Genomic DNA, 20586 nt, shown 5'->3' with positions numbered 1-20586 from the left:
CCGATCTTCTGAGATGTGCAGCCACCACAGCCATCACCTTGGTGAAGACTCGAGGCACAGTAGTAAGACCAAACGGAAGGACTGCAAACTGGTAGTGTTGCGACCCAACCGTGAAACGGAGATACTTCTGTGCGACTTCAGGATGGGAATATGAAAATACGCATCCTGTAAATCGATCGACACCATCCAGTCTTCTTCCAGCAGCGCTTGAAGAACCTGTGCAAGGGTGAGCATCTTGAACTTCTCCTGCTTCAGGTAAAGGTTCAAGATCCTGAGATCCAGGATTGGACGAAGCCTGCCATCCTTCTTGGGGATCAGGAAATACCGGGAGTAGCACCCTTGATCCCTTTCCTGCTCTGGAACCACCTCTATCGCACCCTTTCTGAACATAGCCAGGACTTCTTCTTGCAGGAGAAGCAAGTGGTCCTCCGAACAATAACCCTGGCAAGGAGGGTAATTTGGGGGAAATTCCTAAAAGAGAAGAGCATACCCATTTTCCACGAGATTGAGAACCCAAAGATCTGATGTAATTAATTCCCAATCTCGCAGGAACTGGGTAAGCCGACCCCCCACTGGACCCACATGATCCGTAATGGCGGATCTAGGGCTGCTTTGCTGCGTTGGCAGGGGGCTGGGAAGGGCAAGAGGAGGAGGAGGAGGCGGCTTGATAACCTCTAGGACGAGCTCTCTGTCTGCCCCTGTACGACTTGTACAGCGTATTTTGCTGCTGCTGTAGCTGCTGCTGAGATTGCTTGTAGGCCCGAAAGGAAGACCTGCCCAATCCTCTGAAACACCTCCCAGAAGTACCTCTGGTCTGAAGGCCCAAAGACTTTGCTGTTGCTCTGCTGTCTTTAAATCGTTCTAAAGCAGCGTCGGCCTTCTTGCCAAACAATCCTGACCCATCAAAGGGCAAATCCATCAAGGCAGACCGAACATCTGCAGAAAATTCGGATGACTTTAACCACGCAGCTCTCCTAGTGGACACCGAAGAGCCCATGACTCTCGCCACCGAATCAGCTGTGTCCAGCCGACTCTGGATTACTTGCCTTGCAGCAGCCTGAGTGTCCGAAATTACTTCCTGAAAGTCCTTTCTATCCCCTTCAGGAATTGTAGGCAACAACTGTTTTACGGAATCCATCAAAGCATGGATGTATCGTCCCATCAGGCAAGTTGCATTAGTTGATTTTAACGCCATGCTGGCTGAGGAGAAGACCTTCTTTGCCGCCTGATCTTGTTTCCTTAACTCTTTTTCCCCAGGAACTTGCGGAAAAGCCCCCGCAGACTTCTTTGAGCAGGCAGCTTGCACAACCAAACGCTCCGGCAGGGGATGTGTAGACAAAAAGTCCGGGTCATTAGGCGCCACCCTATATCTCCTCGCAACCGCCCTGGAAACGGCAGGGTCTGTCAGAGGTTTCTTCCACACCTCATAAATAGGTTCTGCCAAAGCATCATTGAATGGAAGCATTGGTTCAATCACAGAGGAAGGTGAATGAAGGACCTCAGTAAGAATATTTGATTTATATTCAGCGGTAGGCAGAGTAATATTTAACAAGTCTGACGCCTTCTTTATAACGACATGGTAAGGAGTCACATCCTTAGAGGGTACATCAGACACAGATGCCAAATCCCACTCCGGAGACAGTTCCAGGCCACTAGCTTCCCTCAGGTCATCAAAAGGATCCTCTGAATCCTGCAGCTCACTTTCCTCCAAGTCTTCATCCAGATACCTCTCCTCCTCCATAAGCCTCTGAGCCTCACGTCTCGACCTCTCCTTCATAAATGAAGCCGATGGATCCATGACCGACTCCGTCTGAGTCGGTGCCGGCGTCGAAATCGAAGTAGGACGAGGCAGCTTAACTGGAGGTCGAACCGGATTCGGCATCAGTCGATGGGTATCGGCGTCGATGGGTAACGGCGTCGAAGGCTTTTTCTGCGCCGGAAAATGCCAATGCGGTGCTGGAGCCGGCAAGAAAGGCATAAAGGGCGCAGGAGCAGAAGCCTGGGGGACACCCAGATTAAATGCCAAAGGACCCGTGGGACAAACCGGTGCACCAGAGGGGTACATTGCCCTGGAGTAAACGCCAAACATGGCATTCAGGAACTGCGTTGGATCCTGACCTGGAGCCGGAAAGGCTGGATAAGAGCCCCCAAGTTGCTCTCGAGGGAGCGGAGTCGTCACGACGTCGACCTCCTCCTCAGGCTGGTGCACGGGGGTCGACTGACCCGCAGGCAACGGAGCTTCGCCTTCACCAACTTCCTCCACCTCACCTTCATCCTCCTGACCAGAAGGATTGGACGGAACCAGAGATGGATTCACTATCAGGCGAATCCACACGCGAAGCCTCACGCTCGGAGTCCTGTGCTTCCGAAGCCGAAGACACCACCTCCTTCCGAAGTAGCTTAACCTGCGACTTCGGTCTCGAACTAGAGTCCTTCTCTGAGTGATGTCGGGACTCATGGCTCCTCTTCTTGTGCTTCTTCCTCGAAGACCTCCAAGCATGAGCAGAAGACGACTCCGAGCGCGACCTCGAACGAGACCTCGACCTCGAACGCCGAGTTCGCGACTTTGAAGTCTTCTTTTCTTTCTTACTTTTACATTTTGCAACGAGGAGCTTCGTCTCCCTCTCACGAAGGGCCTTCGGAGTCATCATCTTACAAGATGGGCAATCCTCGACGTCCTGGTCGGAGCTCAGACACCAGACGCAGCACTCATGCGGGTCAGTGATGGACATTGTCTTGCCACATTCCCCGCAAGCTTTAAATCCAGTCTTCTTCGAAGACCTCTCGACAGAAGACAATGAAACACAGAAAAAACTACACAGACGATCCCTTGAAAACCGTTCGCGCCGATGACTCAGAAAAAAGGGAACTGATGTCATCATGCCAGCGTGGGCCAATTATGGTGTCCGTGACGTCAGCGGAGTCGCGCGCAATGCCGTGCCTCTATGACGTCGTACACGTCTGCGCGAAGCTACAAAAAGAATTTCCGAATGTTGCTGACGCAAGGGGATATTCACAAGGTGAGGAATCCACTGGCAGATGTATCTATCAGAAAATTGGCTGTATGTAGAGAGAGAGTTGTTAAGAAAATAAACTAATGCATTCTTAATCTTCGTTATGTATGTTAGTATGTTGGCTGATATCCAGTCATGCATGAAAATAAATCTTCACTACATTGATTTGCCAATCCGCAGAGTTACTATATCAACAAATGCAGCTGTTTGTCTGTAAAATGTTTACAAGCGTCCTTAAATACACCTTGAATAACACTCTAGGGATTATGCTTGTACTCACTCAGACGAAGGGCTGATTTTCCCAGTAAAAGTTGCCCATTTTGTTTTTCTGGGAACAATAGCGCAAGAACTATTTTACTGTATCGGTGCTTTATGTATGTGGCTCCTTTCAGATGCAAATCTTTAAGAAAAACAGGATAGTACCAGACAGTGAGCTTCCATTTTAACCTGCTGCAATCATCTCATTCTAGGTGGGTGGCAAGTTTTCCTGTTTCCTTAAAAAAAAAAAAAAAATTGTCTTAAATGCACTTAATGCTCTGTACTACTTTTCAAGAGGAAGTTGATGTAACGTAACTTTTTAGGTCTCGCCTGTCGATGCGCATGCGCATCGAGCTTGCGAGACTATGGGGGCTTATCCACTCTTGAACCAACTTGCAAGGAATCGTGGCGATTCCTTGCAGTGCCCGTGACTTTTAAGCTCAATGCGCATGCGAATTGAGCTTAAAAGCGCGTGCACATCAGTTCCCTCCCTCCCCTTATCTCTCTTCACTCTGTCTTGTTTTACCCGCTCCGCCCCCTCCCCTGCCCGCCGTGTCGCATTTCTCCTCTCCCCTCCCCTTCTCTCTCTTCCCTCCGTCTTGTTTGTTTATTTTTTTACCCGCTCCGCCCCCTCCCCTGACCGCCGTGTCGCATTTCTCCTCAACCCTCCCCTTCTCTCTCTTCCCTCCGTCCCCATCCCTGCAATGCCGAGAGCTTGTTACATTTATCAACCAGCAACTAGTGCCTTTTAGTGCTCCGTGCCTCTATTGCGGGTGCCTTGTGCGGTTTTGGATTTTCAGTCCGTTTCTACTATTGCATGTACCAGCCCGCATTATTTGTGCTTTTAGTTACAATGTAACCCCAAAAAAATTCTATGGTAAAAAACTACATTTGCAACGATACTTACTACACTTTTAATTATCTTATTATTATTATTACCTTTCACATGGATACTTGCATTGTTTTCGTGTTGCTGTTAGTTTTCGCGACGCCATTTTTAAACCCGGATTATCAAGTTTTTTACCTTGATAAGACCACAACTCGTGCCTTTTAGTGCTCCGTGCCTCTATTGCAGGTGTCATGTGTGGTCTTTTTTGTTACTAAGTACAAAATAATCTGCTTTTGGCGTGTTTTGGCATCACTTTTCCCTACGCCATTTCACATTTATTGGCCTGCATCTCGTGCCATAGTACTGCTGCATGCCTCTTTTGCAAGTGACTTGTGCGATTTTACTTTTGATTTGGTTTTTACTATCGCATTTACCAGCTCGCATTAATACTGCTTTTAATTACAATGTACAAGCAGATTTGCTTTAGGCATGGTTTTGCATCAGTTTTCGCTACAACATTTCTCAAGCCGCATTAGTAGTTTTTTGTTATTTCGCAGTACGCATTATTAGTATTCTTTGTTACAAAGTACCAAATGCTTGGCTTTTAGCGTCTTTTGCCTTCTATTTTCGCTGCGCCATTTCTCAACCCACATTACTACGGTTTTCACATTTCACAGCCTCCATTTATTATGATATCTGCGCCGCAGTAGCAACTAATTTAAACTTTTGCTTCTTTGTGCATTCCGTTTGAGCTACGTTCTTTCGCAAACATTTTTGGGATTTTCACATTTAGTACTCTGCATCTTTGCTGCTTTGCTTAGTATTACAGCCGCACCAAAGGACTTCAGAGGTCTTTATTATATTTGCAGTGAAGCGTGGCATCCGTCTTCTTGAAGCTCAAAGTAACGACTTCCCAAGTTTAAAACATGTTAGGTATATGTTAACAAGGCTGTATTGGGCCTTTCAACTACGAAGCTTGCTTTTCCGCTGTCTGCGGTTTTAATTTTCGCTCCCGTTTGTACTATCACATGTACCAGCCTGCATTATTAGTGCTTTTTGTTACAATCTCCAAACTGCTTTGCTTTACGTGTGCTTTTGCTGCCGTTTACGATAAATATTTATCAAGCCACAGTACTAGTGAATTGTCATTTATGAGCCCGCATTATTAGTATTTTTTGATACAATGTACCCAATACTTTGCTTTTCACGCTTATTTTTGCTTTGATCAGCCAGCAACTCGTGCCTTTTTAGTGCTCCGAGCCTTTAGTGCGGGTGTCTTGTGCGGTTTGGGATTTTCAGTCCGTTTGCAGGTTGACAGCTGGATTACAAACAAAATTGTACTTCACAAAACAATCCTCATACTCTTTCTTTTCTTTCTTTCGCGCACTTTTTCTTAACTTTTGATTTTACTACCCATCCACTTACCTAACCATTCCATTTTATTAGACAGCTACCAAATAACCCACCCACCCATCCATCTATCAACTCATCCATGCATGCATCCACCCATAACTCTCTTTCATGCTTTCAATCTGCATTATCCCGGTTTTTAGGTCTCGCTGACTATCTATCTATGTATCTATCTAGCTATCTATCGTCCTCACTCTATCTATCTATCGCCCTCACTCTATCTATCTATCTATCTATCTATCTATCTATCTATCTATCTATCTATCTATCTATCTATCTATCTATCTATCGACATTGTAACTGACAAAGCTATTGATTTTGCTACTTTCAAAACCAACACATAAATAAAAAAAGTGTCATTTACAATACTAATAGCTCAAACTTTCCTAATGCGACCGCATGCACCACCACCACCGCATGCACCACCACCAACCCATCCATCCACCACCACCACCACCCCATCCACCACTACCACCACCACCACCCCATCCACCACTACCACCACCACCCCATCCACCACTACCACCACCACCCCATCCACCACTACCACCACCACCGCATCCACCACCACCCCATCCACCACCTCCACCGCATCCACCACCCCCACCGCATCCACCACCCCATCCACCACCACATCCACCACCTCCACCACATCCACCACCCCATCCACCACCCCATCCACCACCACATCCACCACCTCCACCACCCCATCCACCACCACATCCACCACCTCCACCACCCCATCCACCACCACATCCACCACCTCAACCACATCCACCACCACATCCACCACACCCACAACCACCACATCCACCCTCACCACATCCACCCCCACATCCACCACCACACCCACCCCCACATCCACCACACCCACATCCACCACACCCACATCCACCACACCCACATCCACCACACCCACATCCACCACACCCACATCCACCACACCCACATCCACCACACCCACATCCACCCCCACCACATCCACCCCCACCACATCCACCACCACCCCCACATCCACCACCACATCCACCCCCACATCCACCACCACATCCACCCCCACATCCACCATCACCACCACCACCACATCCACCACACCCACAACCACCCCCACCACATCCACCCCCACCACATCCACCACATCTACCACCACTACCACATCCACCACCACATCCACCCCCACATCCACCACCACATCCACCCCCACATCCACCATCACCACCACCACATCCACCCCCACATCCACCCCCACATCCACCCCCACATCCACCCCCACATCCACCCCCACATCCACCACCACATCCACCCCCACATCCACCACCACCACATCCACCATCACCACCACCACCACATCCACCACCACCATATCCCCCAGATCCACCACCACCACCACCACATCTGAGTCCCACCCATCCATCTATCAACTCATCCATGCATGCATCCACCCATAACTCTCTCTCTTTCATGCTTTCAATCTGCATTATCCCGGTTTTTAGGTCTCGCTGACTATCTATCTATGTATCTATCTAGCTATCTATCGCCCTCACTCTATCTATCTATCTATCTATCTATCTATCTATCACTATTGACATTGTAACTGACAAAGCTATTGATTTTGCTACTTTCAAAACCAACACATAAATAAAAAAAGTGTCATTTACAATACTAATAGCTCAAACTTTCCTAATGCGACCGCATGCACCACCACCACCGCATGCACCACCACCACCACCAACCCATCCACCACCACCACCCCATCCACCACTACCACCACCACCCCATCCACCACCACCACCCCATCCACCACTACCACCACCACCCCATCCACCACTACCACCACCAACCCATCCACCACTACCACCACCACCGCATCCACCACCACCCCATCCACCACCTCCACCACCCCATCCACCACATCCACCGCATCCACCACCTCCACCACCCCATCCACCACCACATCCACCACCACCACATCCACCACCTCCACCACATCCACCACCACATCCACAACCACAACCACCACAACCACCCCCACCACATCCACCCCCACATCCACCACCACACCCACCCCCACATCCACCACCACACCCACATCCACCTCCACCACATCCACCACCACTACCACATCCACCACCACATCCACCCCCACATCCACCACATCCACCACACCCACAATCACCCCCACCACATCCACCCCCACCACATCCACCCCCACTACCACATCCACCACCACATCCACCCCCACATCCACCATCACCACCACCACCAAATCCACCATCACCACCACCACCACATCCACCACCACCATATCCCCCAGATCCACCACCACCACCACCACATCTATATGAGTGTGGCTCTGTGTGTGTGTAGGTGCAAATGCAATGTTCTTGGATTTTCGTCACAATAAAATACACTGAACATAATCTTCGCAAAAGTAAATTACAAACGTTTAAGCTATTGCCATTATAAATTACAAAAACTTTTCTTTAAGTATTAATTATTTACAAAATTAAAAGCCATTGTTTTTTGTAATATCAATACATCTAAGTCACGTAAATACAACACACATTGCATTACAAATGCTATAGGTGTCACATTTGCAAAAGTCAAAACTATTGACATTGTAACTGACAAAGCTATTAATTTTGCTACTTTCAAAACCAACACATAAATAAAAAAAGTGTCATTTACAATACTAATAGCTCAAACTTTCCTAATGCGAGACCTATTGCTTTTCCAATGCTTGTTTATTATTAACTGTGCGATTACTTAAAATCTTTACATAATAAAACACATAAACAGCGCCCCGCTCCCAACTACCGTACCCCCAGGAAAACTCCAGTGTTCAGCTTTAAAATAGCACTGTGGCTACACAGGCTCTATTTACTACTTTATGTCGATTTAAAACTACAATTGAGACTTTTTTTTTCTAAAAGTTAAAATATTGGGTTAGCACAGTTTCGCATTTTTACACCTCTAGGGATCAATGCTTATATAAGAATCCAACAGGGTCATTCTCTCCGTGATATTAATTGTCATTAAGAAAAGTTCTTAACGTGCCCCCTGTTTGGCCCAAAGTTTAATTTCTGATTCCAGTGACCTTGAAATAAACCCCTGAATTAGGTGACGACTAACAGTGTTAGAGCACCAGATAATGGTCATTGCAGAATGACAGGACCCCTCAGTTCTGTGGTCTTTTGATGGGAATCAAGTGCAATTCTAATTTGATGGATAAACTTGCCAACCCTGGCAAGTAAGCAAGTTGTGGTTTCTGAAAAGCACCAGTCCGAGGCCTCTCTGCAGGTTCTGAGGCCCAAGTCCCTTAGGGCCAGGGCGCAGCAAACGACGACGATCGCTGGCCAGCTTTGAGCAGCAGCATAAAAGATGTAGCCAAGATTCTCTGTGGTAATTGGATAACCGTCGGGGTCCGGTTAAGAGGATTCTTGCAGGTTTAGAAGCGGATTGTGAACGCTGAGGGCGATGTGCCAGGCGCGCTCCAATCCTCCTCCCGAGACCCATGGTGCTAGTAGCGCCCTATTTTAAAGTGCTGACTCACCCCTGAATTTGGGGCTTTTTTAGAATGAGCAATTGCTCTTCTAATTTTTAAGCACTTTTTCACTTTTTCCCCCTTTTTTTCACTTTCACGCCCCCAGGTCAGGGTGGACTATTAGAGTGTCCATACCGCCGGGGTATAGTCCTGAAGAATGCCTTGGTGAATACATACCACAAGTACGGCAGAAACATGTTGACTGATTAATTTTAAAACGCGTGGTATTTAGCTGAATTTATCCCAACTCGTAATAACCTTGGCACGTAAATTCAGACACATAAACCACCAACACGTGTCTTAGGGATCACTCATTAAAAGTTTTTTGATACCCTGTTAGGCACTTTTAATTTTCTAATTTTCACATCACGTCCTCCCCACACGACCAGCTCCGCAGTCTTTCTGGCGTCGCAGCACACCGAAGAGGCACTCGGTCTCTTCGGTGGGGCCCGATGATGAAGCATGACACTGACCAGGTCGGTGTGTGAGGGCTTTCCTACTCAATCAGAGTGACTGTGTACAAACAAAAACCCGCTTATCTCCTTGCTCCATATTTCTGGCAGCCTTGTGACTGACCGGACCTCTCTTTTCTTGTTGTTTGGTAATTGGATAACCGACAGGAGATGATCCTGTCAGTACGTGCCCATTTTGGGTTAAAATCCAAAATCTTGAGGGCCAGGAGGCGCAAGTACAGAATTTTCTTACTTGCTTGGGCTGAAAGTGAATCTAGCAAATATGGTTGAACTTTCCCAGGAGTATCCCCTAGATGCATCAAAGTTGTCATTTGCGATTCCTTATTTGCGAAAAATAAGGAATCGCAAATAAGGAATCGCAAATGGCAATGCATCAATAATTTCGCAATTTTATTGAGATTCGGTAAAAATCACAATTTTTACCGAATCCCAATAAAATTGCGAGTTTCAAATAGCGAATTCGCAATTCCCATTCATTCCTATGGGCTGAAATGCCCATAGGAATGTATGGGAATTGCGAATTCGCAATTTGAAATCGGAATGCAACAAAGCCTTTCAAGGGTGGAGAGGGGGGTCCAAAGGACCCCCCCCTGCACCCATGAAATGCACTTTTACATGTGAGTTACATACACACATGTCCTAAGGACATGTGTGTGTGTAACGTAGACGTTTAAAAAATGCATTTTTATGCGTTTTTACACATTTTTGCAAATTACCACGAAGTTCAACTTCGTGGTAATTTGCATTTGCAAAATCGCAAATGTTGTGAGGATGATGCATTGCATTTAAGGAATCGCAAATTTGCGATTCCTTAAAAGCAATCGCATTTTTGGAACTCGCAAAAAATAGCGAATTACCAAAAATGCTTGATGCATCCCAGAAACCAATTTAGGAAGTGCAAACGGCCGATTTTTGCGATTCGCACCGTTTGCACTTCCTAAAAAGGTTGATGCATCTAGGCATATATGACTTATCTAGGGCCAGTGTGAGCCAGTGATGAACGATCCAGTTCAGATGAGATGGTCTGGACTTGGCGCTTTACAGCTTGGGCCCAGGCAGAATAAGGAATTTCGTGAAGGGGCATGCTCTTTGCCTCGATTTTCAATAGGTCTATTGCTTGTCCAACCTGGAGTGCCATGGGGAACCCGCTGCCCTGAAAATAAATTTTAGGAAATATTTGAGATTGTTTTCAAGGACTTTCAGTACTCTGATGAAATATTTTATTAGGTCCCCCTGTAGTACAAATTCCGGTCGGTTCAATCCTATTTCCAGCCTTAGTCCGGTGTTCTTTGCTTGTCTACGGGTTTGCAGCACGGTCTTGTAAGCTTTTATCTGGGTCGCATTGATGACTTTCTCAAGTGCTCCTGGGGAGGCTAAGTGACCATACGTCATTGCGGGAATCAGTTTTGCCCTAATTACAGTCATCATGGGTTCTATAGATGGACTTACTAGGCGATGGCTTAGATGTCTGAGAGACCGGATTATTTTGTTAATTCTCGGTGCAAACTCCTTTATGTGTTTGGCTGCTGTGGCCCTCTCTGACACCCATACCCCCAGATAATTGTAGGATGTACTGTCCTGATTTGGTGCTCACCCAAAGACCATGTTGCTTGTTTTTTGTGAGGGTATTTATCAAAGATTACTATCTTGGTTTTGCTCTCATTGATCTGTAGGCTATTTTCCTTGTTGTGTACTGCAAGAGTATTTAATGCTCTCTGGAGCCCCACCCTAGTGTGGTCCATGACCACTGTAGCAACCACATACTGGAGAGTACCCAAGGCCAACTTTCCCAATCTCTGAGGTACTAGGCTGGCGTCTTTCAGGGCTTGCCCCAAGTCAGCCGTGTACAAGTTGAATAGTAGGGGGCCAAAACACATCCCTGCTTTAGTCTGGTGTTAGTTTCGATTCTTGGTGTTACGATTGTTGGACTTAATTTGACCCGGACCCATGTCTCCTCGTAGAGGGCTTTTATTGCGTTTCCGGGATCCCCCAAGATTCAAGTTTTACCCATAACAGTCTTCGATTAACTCGGTCGAAGGCCGTGGAGTAGTCTATGAAGCAGCAAAACAGGGGCAGCTTATTGCTCAATACTGCTTGCTTCGAGAGGTGAGAGAGCGCTATGATGTTGTCCATGGTGGAACTATTAGCCCTAAAGCCAGGAAGTGGATGTAAAATAGTGCACAGTTAAATATTTACCCTGGATGATGCATTTTCTTAGCTTTATATTTGTATCTCTTGTGGGTTGATTTAATCTTGGTGCCACAGATGGAACCTTTGTGCAGTAGCAGGATGTTTTCATGGGCTTGGGTGATTCTACTTGAAGCAGGTACTTCACTGAGAGAGCAGCTCAGGGTAAAGGGGATAATTAATGTGCAGTCATTTAACTGTTATATGTTTTAACATTTTTTTGTCTAGATTTAATCAACAGTAGCCTATTTGTAATAAAATACCTGTAAGGAGGGACAGTCAAAGAAGCACTGGGCTCCCTTAAATTTTCAGATACTGTTGTCACACAGTTTCTGCAGTCTCGTGACAGGGAAGGTTGGATCTTGGTGCGACTTGGCAAGTTATATACTCTTGTCAGCTGAAGACTCTTGTGCAGCTTTCTATACAGTTGAGTCAATTTATATCTTTACTAGTGTGCATGAATGTGGCCTCTATAAAAAACATTACATGCTTGTGCTTGAACCAAGTCAGCTCTGAGCGCTTCCCGGAGGAGTAGGACTTTGCGCAGTAATCAAACTCAGTACATAGGACATGGTGCCTATAGCTGTTCTTCATACTTTGCTTATGTAAACTTCTGCATCTAGAATATACAACCCATACTTTTCCACAGTTCCCTGCTATCTGCAGGACCCTTCTGTCAACTCTATTATCCTTTCCTTTTTAAAACTGGCAAGGTCCCCTATCTCTCAATATCCTGTGAAACACTGGTAAAGCATTTTAGTGGTCCAGCAACACTGCCTTTTACAGGCTCCCTTAGTCTGCATCAGAGAATTTACAATCTGTAGTCAAGTCTTAATAACGGTTTTATCAATAATTCTAGATTTTTGTTTGTTTTAAAGCAACATGTCCAGGATGGTCGTAAAGAACAGCTGGATGGTTTTGTAAAGACCTTTGAGAAAGAGATTCCTACTGATGGCTGCCCTGGAATTTTTGCCCTGGACTGTGAGATGGTGAGTCACTTCTGCCTATGCTCCAGGCTTTGTTTCCTATCATGGGCCGTTCACCTTACACAGTGTGTTTGTCTGCAATTCCTGGCTTGTGCTGTACCTCAACTACACATACTAGGCTTCAACTATTGTCTATCCTTAGCATTTCCACTTTATTGTAAATGATCACATCACTATAGGAAACGGGATTTTTGATGCAGTAGCCAAACTGCCCCCCTGCCCCACCATGATCTCCAAGTGACCAGGCCTTTAGCACCTCTGTAAGTCCCTATTAAGTGGTACCTCTGGTACCTAGGGCATAGGTTCTGAAGAGGCCCTTAAAGCTGCAGCATTCTTGTGCCACTCTAGGGGATTCAAGCTAGCCTGGCTGAAGAAGGGTGACCTACCCTGAAACCGGTCCCAGGATGCTTGTTTCCGGTCCAGGGAGGACCTGGCTTGGCAGTTCAGTCTCAAGGGTCACAGGGTCAAGACTGGTTTGCATATGGCTGGGTCTAAACTGTGGAGGCATGGTGAGCAAAAGATCAATGGATTTAACCCAGATCTTTAGACTGGGGGTGAATGTATGATTCATTCAGCATTCCATCCATTTGTTTGCGTAGCACTCTAAGGAACCCAGCACCAAACTCATACTGACTGCCACTGCAGGCTGCGTGACCAGGTGCTCTTGAAGCACAAGTTACTACTTGTGTAACGATATATCTGTAAGAGACATTAGTTAGTGATAGATTCCTTACCTTAGAATATCCCCAGGCGTCAGACTGGATCCGGAAATTTTTGCGTAGCAATACCCCTGCGCGCTGGTAGGCGTCGTCTGCGGCTCCGCGTCCGTCGTCGGCGTCGTGAGCGCCGGGATGACGTCATCGGAGTATATAGACGGCGCCCATGCGCGCTGACGTCAGTTCTGATAACACAGCTTTTCCGCGCCAGATACGCAGAGCCATGATAGAACTAACACTGGTGCCATTGAAACTAGGGCCCTGAAAGGGGATGACCTTAACCCTAAATATCAGTTCGCAGAACGGGGAGGATGGGAGGGCGGTAAGGAATCTATCACTAACTAATGTCTCTTACAGATATATCGTTACACAAGTAGTAACTTGTGCATCTGAAAGAGACACGTTAGTGATAGATTCCTTACCTTAGAATAGATACCCCAGCAATACCAACCCCGGTGGTGGGTCTGCGAACCAATATCACACCAGAAAGTCCTGGAGGACGGAACGGCCAAAGAAGCCATCCCTCCGGACTTGACTGTCCAGGCAGTAGTGTCTTGCGAACGTGTGCAGCGAGGCCCACGTGGCTGCCTGACAGATGTCCTGCAGGGGGACACCGCGGCCCAGGGCAGTTGTCGTTGCCGTGGCCCGAGTGGAGTGAGCCCGCAATCCAGCCGGGGGCTCCTTCCTCGCCATGGAGTAGCATGCTTGGATGCACAAGATGATCCACCTAGAGATGGTCCTCTTGTGCACAGCCTTTCCCTTCTTCGCGCCCACGTAACCAACGAAGAGTTGGTCATCCACCCGGAATTGGCGAGTGCGGTCTAGGTAGTAGGAGAGCGCACGTTTTGGATCCAGACGGTGGAGCCTCTCCTCCTCTTTCGAGGGATGCGGAGGCGGAAAGAAGGTGGGCAAAGTGATGGACTGCCCGATGTGGAAGGCCGTGACAACCTTGGGCAGAAAGGAAGGTCGTGTACGCAACACCACCTTATCAGGATGAACAGACAGGAAAGGCGGAGAAGAAGAAAGAGCCTGGAGCTCACTCACCCTCCTGGCAGAGGTGATGGCAACCAGGAAGGCCGTCTTTAGAGTAAGGAGACGAAGAGGGCAGTTGTGAAGTGGCTCAAAGGGAGCACACATCAGATAGGTGAGAACCAGATTCAAGTCCCACTGGGGCATCACGAAGGGAACAGGAGGGAACATGTGTGTGATGCCCTTCAGAAATCTACTCACAATAGGGGACTTGAATAAAGAAGGCTGATCTGGTAGCCTCAAGAAGGCTGAAAGAGCAGAAAGGTACCCTTTAAGAGTGCCCAGAGCAGAGCCCTGCTGGGCAAGGGAAAGAAGAAAGAGCAGCACTTCCGAAAGGGGTGCAGAGAGAGGATCCACAGCCTTTGCTGTGCACCATGCCACAAATCTGTTCCACCGGCAGGCGTATACCGACTTTGTGGAGGGACGCCTGGCTGCCAGAATGATGTCGCAGACTTCGGGAGGCAAGTCAAATGGCCTCAACTGCCGCCGCTCAATCTCCAAGCTTGTAGGTGGAGACTGGACAGGTTCGGGTGCAGGACCGTCCCCTGCTGCTGCGACAGAAGGTCCTCCCGAAGAGGCAGACGAATCGGGGGATCGACTGACATGCTGAGTAGCTCGGGATACCAGTATCTTCGAGCCCAGTCCGGAGCCACAAGGATAACTTGGGCCCGGTCGCGCCTGATCTTCTTCAGCACTCTGGGCAGAAGTGGTATAGGCGGAAAGGCGTACAACAGGCCGCAGCTCCACTCGCGACGAAAAGCGTCTCCGAGCGAGTGCCGCCTTGGAAACTCCAACGCGCAGAACTGCTGACATTGCGCGTTCTCTTCTGTGGCGAATAGATCTAACCAAGGCTCTCCCCACTGTCGAAAGAGACCTTGCGCCACGTCCGAGTTCAGACGCCATTCGTGATCCATCATGCACCGGCGGCTGAGTTCGTCCGCCCTGGCATTCAGAGAACCTGCCAGGTGTTGAACCACCAGAGTCACGCCCTGATGTTCCAGCCACTGCCAGAGGCGCAGAGCCTCCTGGCAAAGGGTCCACGACCCCACACCGCCCTGTTTGTTGCAGTACCACATGGCGGTGGTGTTGTCGGTGAACACTTGCACCACGCTCCCCCTGACAGAGGGGAGGAATGCTTTCAGTGCAAGACGAATCGCCCGCAGCTCCAGAAGGTTGATGTGGAGCCGGGACTCCGCCGGAGACCAGAGGCCTCTGATCTCCGCCTCTCCCATGTGGCCTCCCCAGCCCTGGAGGGACGCGTCCGTCACAACTACGTGCTCCGGCTGGGGTAGAGAGAGGGGTCTGCCACTGACCCAGTCGCGGTCCGTGAGCCACCACTGCAGTTGCTTCGCAGTGCCCTCCGAGATCAGGACATGATCGGACAGGTTGCCCTGATGCTGGGCCCACTGAAACTTCAGGTCCCACTGCAGAGCCCGCATCCGCCACCTGGCGTGACGCACCAGAAGGATGCAGGAGGCCATCAGTCCCAGAAGCCGCAGCGTCAACCTGACCGAGACCCGGGATAACGGCCCGAAGATAGGAATCAGAGCCTGAATATCCCGAACCCGCTGCTCGGGTGGGTAAACCCGAAACTGCGCCGAGTCGAGAACCGCTCCGATGAAGAGGAGCTTCTGAGAGGGACACAGGTGTGACTTCGGCACATTGATGGAGAACCCCAGCAAGTGCAGGAGGTCGGCCGTAGTCTGGAGGTGGCTGACGACTGTCTGGGGCGAGCCCGCCTTCAACAACCAGTCGTCGAGGTAGGGGAAGACTGACACCCCTTGCCTGCGCAGATGGGCTGCGACCACCGCCATCACCTTCGTGAACACCCGTGGGGCGCTGGTAAGGCCGAAGGGGAGCACGATAAACTGAAAATGCTCTTGGCCTACCGTGAACCGCAGGTAACGCCGGTGGGCCGGCAGGACGGGGATGTGGAAATAGGCGTCCTGCAAGTCCAACGCTACCATCCAGTCTCCTGGGTCCAGGGCAGCCAGGACCTGAGCCAAAGTGAGCATCTTGAACTTCTCCGTCCGGAGGAAGCCGTTGACGTTCCGTAGGTCCAAGATAGGGCGTAGGCCCCCTTTGCCCTTCTTGGGTACCAGAAAGTAGTGGGAATAACAGCCACGTCCTACTTCTGGCCCAGGAACGCGCTCGATGGCCCTCTTGGCCAAGAGGGCCGAAACCTCCTCTTGCAGAAGTTGCAAGTGATCCCCCGACACACGGTGGTATTGAGGTGGCATGGATGGAGGGGAAGACTCGAAGGGGAGGGAGAAACCCCTTCGGACAATTTGCAGCACCCACCTGTCCGAAGTGACTGTATGCCAGTGGGAGAGGTGATGGCGAACCCTGCCTCCCACAGGCGTCACATGGGCCTGAAAGGTCGGACTAGGAAGGTTTTGAGGCGGGGGCTGCTGAGGGAGGTGTGGACTGGCCTCGCCGCTGTCCCCGACCACCGCCACGGCGGTTCCCACGGCCGCCACCGCGTTGCTGAACATTCTGCGGCGCGTGGCTGACGGTCCGTGGTGGGGCGCCCCTTCCGTGGCCACGAAAGGAGCGAAAGGCACCCGATTGCTGGCGTGGGGCCGCAAGGCCCAAGGACTTGGCCGTGGCCCTGGAGTCCTTAAAACGTTCCAGCGCATGGTCTGCCTTGTCGCCGAAGAGGCGACGGCCATCAAACGGCATGTCCAGGAGAGTGGCCTGGACATCGGCCGAGAAATTGGCGGACCTCAACCAGGCGTGGCGTCGAACCGCCACCGTCGTTGCCATCGCCCTGCCCAGTGAGTCCGTGGTATCCAGCCCACACCGGATGGAAAAGCGTGCCGCATCTCGGCCGTCCGCAAGGGTTTGGCTGAGTTTAGCCCTGACCTCCTCAGAGCATTGTGGCAGCACCTCCGCAACCGTGTCCCACAAAGTGTGGGTGTAGCGGCCCAAGAGACAGTTGGTGTTCACTGACCGGAGCCCTAGGCTCACAGACGAGAAGACCTTCTTCCCGAACTGCTCAAATCTCTTGGATTCCCTGTCGGGCGGGGCCGACGGGAATGCGGACTGGGAGTTGGAGGCCTGGATGACCAGGCTCTCGGGGGTGGGGTGGGTGGACAAAAAGCAAGGGTCGCCCGGTGCCGGGCGGTAGCGTCTGGCCACGTTCCTATCCACAGGGGGACCTGTGGCGGGCTTGGACCAAGTGCCCAGCAGAACGTCACACAAGGCCTCATTGAACGGCAGAAGGGGCTCCGCGGAGCCGGACTGCTGTTTGAGTACCTCAGTGAGGAGATTAGTCCTCACGGCCGCGACGGGGAGCTCAAGGTGTAGGGCCTTAGCTGCCTTCGTCAACACTACACTGTAAGCAGAACCCGCCTCCGAAGCCACAGTCGGGGGCGACGTAAATCCAGTGTCTGGCGATGTGTCAATACCACTGGCCTCCCCAAGCTCATATGTCCAGTCCTGATGAGACTGGCAATCACGTGCCAGAGGGTCCTCGGACCCCTCCCACTGCTCCTCGTCACCCGGCTCCTGGAGACCAGGATCAACAGCCAGGGCCTCCTCGTGGAGATAGAATTCTCCGAAGGTCGTCGGAATCGGCGCCCAGCGGCGCCCCTCCGACGCCTGAGGCGGACCGTAGGAAGCATTGGGGTCGGCAACCACTACGGCTGCCGGGGACGACACCTGAAGGGACGTCGCCGGTGAGGTCGTAGGGTCGACCGGCGAGGTCCCGGATCCGGAGCCGGATCCAGCGAGGTCGCGCGGCGCCGGGACCGAAGTCGCCAGCGGCGCCGGGGCCGAAGCACCCGACATCGTCGGGGCCGAAGCGCCCGACCCGGAAGGACCTCCAGACGGAGCCGATCGGCCCGAAGGCGCCACGGGAACCGACTGAGGAGGGAGGGCCCTCATGGCCATGAGGTACCTCTCGACCTCCTCCTGCGACGCGCCGTGCCCAGGGACCCGAAGGTGTGGGGCAGGCGGCGACGCTTGCGACTCCCGCGGAGCCGCGTGGGCGGTGTCGCCCGAATCCCCGGTCGCATCGTGCGAGCGACTGGGCGGGTCGGAGGACCGATGGTGTCGCTCCGACCTCTCATGCCTCTTACCTGAGGACTTGGAACCAGACGATCGGTGACCACTCCCGGAACGTCGATGACTCCGACCTCGCGACCTCTCCCTCGACCTCCCGTGGGACCGGGACCTGGAGCGGCGCGGGGCCGACTGCCTCAGCTCGAGACGCTTGCGGGACCGCTCCCGCCTAGCCTTCGACGTCAGGGCCCGGCAGTCGTCACAGGTTCGATCGTCGTGGTCGAGGCCTAAGCACTTCAGGCACCGGCGATGGGGGTCCGTGACCGACATGAGTCGGCCGCACTTCGAGCAAGGCTTGAACCCGGGCATCCCTGGCACCGATAGTCGAGAATCGACTAAGTAGAGGACCAAAAAGATCAAAAAAGTTTTCAGTCAAAAAGTGACTGGGGGTAGAGCTTCTTCCGGATCTGCGCTAGCTGGCGCGGAAAAAAGAAGAACTGACGTCAGCGCGCATGGGCGCCGTCTATATACTCCGATGACGTCATCCCGGCGCTCACGACGCCGACGACGGACGCGGAGCCGCAGACGACGCCTACCAGCGCGCAGGGGTATTGCTACGCAAAAATTTCCGGATCCAGTCTGACGCCTGGGGATATTCTAAGGTAAGGAATCTATCACTAACGTGTCTCTTTCAGATAGTGAAAACACAAAATGAGACACACTTGCTTGCATGTCCCATAATACTGTATGTAATATTTGTCACACCTAAGGCAGGGTGCATTATATTACACATGAGGGCACAACTGCATGAGAAGATATCCCCCTGTGCTGGCCAGTTCAATTCCTGACAGTAGAAGTGAACAGGGAGGCCATCTTAAGGTATGTACTGGGCACTGGCCAAAACAAGTTTCCCAGCTATATAATGGCTTCACTGAAACCTATGGTGTTTGGTATCAAACACCTCACATTAATAAACCCATATCAAATCCAGTGGTAGATTTATTACATTATTACATGCACCCAGGGGGTCACTTAGAGGTACCCCCTGAACCCTACTGGCCTGCTAGTGTGCTGGCTGACTGGTCCAGTTCAACCTACAACCACAGATGAGTTTGACTCCCTAGGAGCTGAGAGCGGCACTCACAGAGGTCAGGAACAATGCCTGCTCGTGAGAGTGGTGTTATCCCCTCCTTTAGGAAGGCTGTTAAATCAGCATATCAAGGCAGGAGCCTTCAAAGGCCTCTGCCTGCTTTGATATGCGACCCAAGGCTTGCCCAGGCAGGTGAAATGCTACCCCCTGCCCTGGGCCCATCTGACCCAAGGACAGGCAGGAACATGAGCAGTGCAGGAGGCGTGTTGCACTGCAAGGCTGGACACAGCTCTAGGGTGAACAATCCTGAAGTAAATACGAATTTAGAAATAGTAACTCTGGGCCAGGGTGAAGTCCACTCCCCAAAGAAAGAGGTCATCTAGGGGGTATAGTGACCCCATGGGTTGGTAGCCCATTAGCTACTACCCCTTAATGCCTCTAAATTGAGTATTTAGGGGACCCCTTGAGAGCAGGATTTCAGATTTCGACGGACACAAAAGACGACATTGATAAAGAAGACTGCGGACCCGAGAACCAAGGAGCACAACTGACTTAGCGCTGACCCTGCCAGCTTGCCTACTTGGCTCTGATCCTTGGGGAGCAACCGATTCATCCTGCTGCTATACAGACTTTAAGAAACCTGGAGGGCTGACAGTGCTTCACCAGTTGCCAAAGAAACTCCTTTAGAGTAACATAGTATAAGTACGCACCAAAGAAGCAACTTCCAGTATACCAACCTGCCACTCTCCAGGACTACCAATACAGCAAAGCCCAGGAACAGGTAGCTGTGCTTCTACAGGTCATATCCCTCCTCCCTACATCTGTGGGGACAGCAGGACCTACCAGAGCGCAAAACACAAATACCTAGTGTACTGGAGCCCTTTTAGTAGCCAAGGCTTGATGTGTCCTGATCGGGCACCAACGCTGAGTAAGACCAGCCTCCACGTCAAGGAACTTCGGGTGCATTGAGATCCACATAGGGAGGGCCCAGCTGCACTGTTTGTACCTTTACTGCAGAACAAAGACAAAGAAATTAGTCTTCGAT

At 50.6% G+C, this 20586-nt stretch overlaps 1 protein-coding gene across 2 annotated transcripts in view; it reads left to right on the top strand.

Moving 5' to 3' along the window:
* Positions 1 to 20586, top strand: part of REXO1 (RNA exonuclease 1 homolog) — a 268509-nt gene that overhangs the window by 141757 nt on the left and 106166 nt on the right. For both annotated transcript variants that reach the window (XM_086947165.1, XM_086947166.1), the window contains exon 12: positions 12594 to 12704. In XM_086947165.1, the coding sequence (XP_086803291.1) occupies positions 12594 to 12704 (111 nt within the window). The remainder of the gene's footprint in view (positions 1 to 12593; positions 12705 to 20586) is intronic.

Source organism: Lissotriton vulgaris, chromosome 12 (assembly GCF_964263255.1).
Source record: "Lissotriton vulgaris chromosome 12, aLisVul1.2, whole genome shotgun sequence".
NCBI classification, from domain to species: domain Eukaryota; kingdom Metazoa; phylum Chordata; class Amphibia; order Caudata; family Salamandridae; genus Lissotriton; species Lissotriton vulgaris.
The sequence above is the reverse complement of the archived record's forward strand: the minus strand, read 5'-3'. Positions and strand labels throughout refer to the sequence as shown.